This window comes from Arachis ipaensis, chromosome B05 (assembly GCF_000816755.2).
Source record: "Arachis ipaensis cultivar K30076 chromosome B05, Araip1.1, whole genome shotgun sequence".
Taxonomy (NCBI): domain Eukaryota; kingdom Viridiplantae; phylum Streptophyta; class Magnoliopsida; order Fabales; family Fabaceae; genus Arachis; species Arachis ipaensis.
This window is the reverse complement of record NC_029789.2, coordinates 14,919,617-14,921,989: the sequence shown is the minus strand read 5'-3', so window position 1 is coordinate 14,921,989 and position 2,373 is coordinate 14,919,617. Positions and strand designations below refer to the sequence as shown.

Below are 2,373 nucleotides of genomic sequence, written 5' to 3'. Positions count from 1 at the left end.
CTTCCAATAAGACTGATGATCCAATTCGGGCACAACTAGTGTGGCATTAAGAATTCGTGCAACAACAACGGCATCTGTTATCTGGATGCAGGAACATGATTTTCATTTTCACATATAGAACTTATTCATTATTAGTTATTACTAAAGGAGTTTAAAATTGTTAGAACAATTAGGGGGCAGACAGAGCTGAGCTAAGCCTCATTCCATGAAAACCACTGAATTAGGGCCAATTAGCCTACAGAAGATTGTTAATAAGCTTATATCTTTGTTAAGCTCTTAATCAGTAGGGGAGAAGCTAAGACTGCAGAGCTATTACAAAAGTCTTACTATTATGATTACATTGTAAAACTCATCTCCTGCTTACCCCAGTTCGTTGTTGGTTGAGCCCTCCGCTAGTTGCAATAAGCAAGTACCCATTTGACATTTGTTCACTCACAGCAGCTATTTCATCCCATTACCAAAATAAGAAAGAAAGTAAATTATTAAAAAATCAGCAAAATCTTGAAGAGATCACCAAAATAACAAAACGTTGCTCTTCATTTAATAAGGCAAAATCACATCCATTGCAAACAAAGTAACCAACGCAACAACCCTCTACTTATCTCCTTTTATGGCAACAAGATAGCATCAACCGAAACATCCTAAAATTCTTGGGAATTCATGAAGGAACAATCACTTGAATTTTGTTGTTATATACTGTAACTAACACATTTTAATAATGAATAGACTTACGAGCAAAACGGCGTCCCCTTTCACTGCATCCATAGAAGTACTTAGAATACTGCGATTCCCAAATATCAATCGGCGAACGATAACTCCCATCCTACAGAAACGATAACGGCTCTGGCTCTCATGCAAAGCTAAAACGTGGAATCAACAAATAAAGAAGATTAGGACATTGGTTGTGAACATACCAGGGCGGAGTAGAAGGTGCGGTGTTGGGAGTACCATTCGAGATCAGAAGCCATGTGACCGGTGAGAAGGGAAACGATTCCCAAGCCGAAGAGCATGAACCAGCAGAGCATGGAGCGCCAGATCGGCTTCCTGTGGTGAAACGGCGTCGTATTGGACCTCCAACAAACATGCTTGGTTTTGGTGTTGGGTTGCGATGAGAGAGCCAGGTTTGTCCACAACAAGCTGAACCTCCACGCCTTTCCCACCCCTACTCCCATTTGCTTGGGTCACACAACACGCAAACCTCTAACCGTCATCGTTTCCTTCATTCATGGCAATCCCCGTTGTCCATTGCTATAGGTGTTTGCGTAAATGACTCAATGAATGCAAGTAATGTTGTTGCACTTGTTGGAGCTGAAGGAACCCTAAGTTATTTAGGGCTTTTGCGAGGATTTTATTGTTGCAGCAATTATTGGGTATGGATGAGTGTAGAAACTAGAAAGTATATAGTATAGTGTGATATGCTTTAAGTGTGTGTGTTGAGGAAGCAGGAGGCACCAACACATACTTGATCACTGTCGCTTCCATTTTCCGTTTTTCTAGATTCAAAGTCTCTGCAATTACTGTTACTACTTTGCTTCTTTTTTTTCCGTTTTTCTAGATTCAAAGTCTCTGCAATTACTGTTACTACTTTGCTTCTAATATTAAATTATTAATTTTTATATTTATATTTATTATAAATATTATGCATCTTAAATAGTTACCACCACCACATTCATATGGTGGACATGTAGCCTGCTAAAATATGCGCCACCTCTAATCTCTCTTTGTTATCATCGCCCCTCTGTTATTATATGGGTCAATTAAATATGAATTAATCTATAATTCAAAGTGATGGTAGCTAAATAATGTTATTCAAAATTCACCCAAGTTGCACTTTATTTTCTAATTCCAATAAGATATGTTTTATGATGATTAACTAAATTAACTACTAACAAGATGAATATATGATGACGTTCGGCCTTATTTATGCACGTAGTTGGTGTATCTTTTTACGTTAAATACAGTTGTAATTTTTGAGTTAGTGATAATTTCAAGCATATTCTAACTTGAAGATGGAGAGTTAAACAGAATGACCCAAACAGAAATCACGGAATCAGTGAAGAAACACGTGGTAGTTTTATTTTTCATTTAGGAAAGAGAGACAGAACAGGTGAATTTAATGTGATGGGAAGAAGAAAGCATGGGAACAACACCTGTAACGCTAATTCCAAGCACAGATTAACTATAATAGGATTAGAAAAAGGATCTATACAAGATAGCTTCCATAATATGTTCATTTAAGTTACGATGGACCCACTAATTAATTCGATAGAGTTAGGATTATATAGAAAGAGTATTATTACTAGTGTATTTCAGGGAAAAATTAATGAATTGATATTTAATTTAATTTATAATTTTTTTTTCTCAATTCAAGGA

General features: G+C 36.6%; 1 protein-coding gene and 1 long non-coding RNA gene across 2 annotated transcripts in view; one reads left to right on the top strand and one right to left on the bottom strand.

Annotated features, from left to right (window-relative positions):
* LOC107643048 (uncharacterized protein At1g04910) overlaps window positions 1–1,533 on the bottom strand; it is a 5,078-nt gene extending 3,545 nt beyond the window's left edge. The window contains exons 1-4 of the mRNA XM_016346586.2: window positions 915–1,533; window positions 733–823; window positions 365–441; window positions 1–81 (exon numbers count right to left, since the gene is read on the bottom strand). The exon at window positions 1–81 is cut by the window's left edge and continues 4 nt beyond it. Of these exons, the coding sequence (XP_016202072.1) occupies window positions 1–81; window positions 365–441; window positions 733–823; window positions 915–1,172 (507 nt within the window). The 5' untranslated portion in view covers window positions 1,173–1,533. The remainder of the gene's footprint in view (window positions 82–364; window positions 442–732; window positions 824–914) is intronic.
* LOC110271782 overlaps window positions 1–2,373 on the top strand; it is a 15,854-nt gene that overhangs the window by 2,830 nt on the left and 10,651 nt on the right. The window lies entirely within an intron of this gene.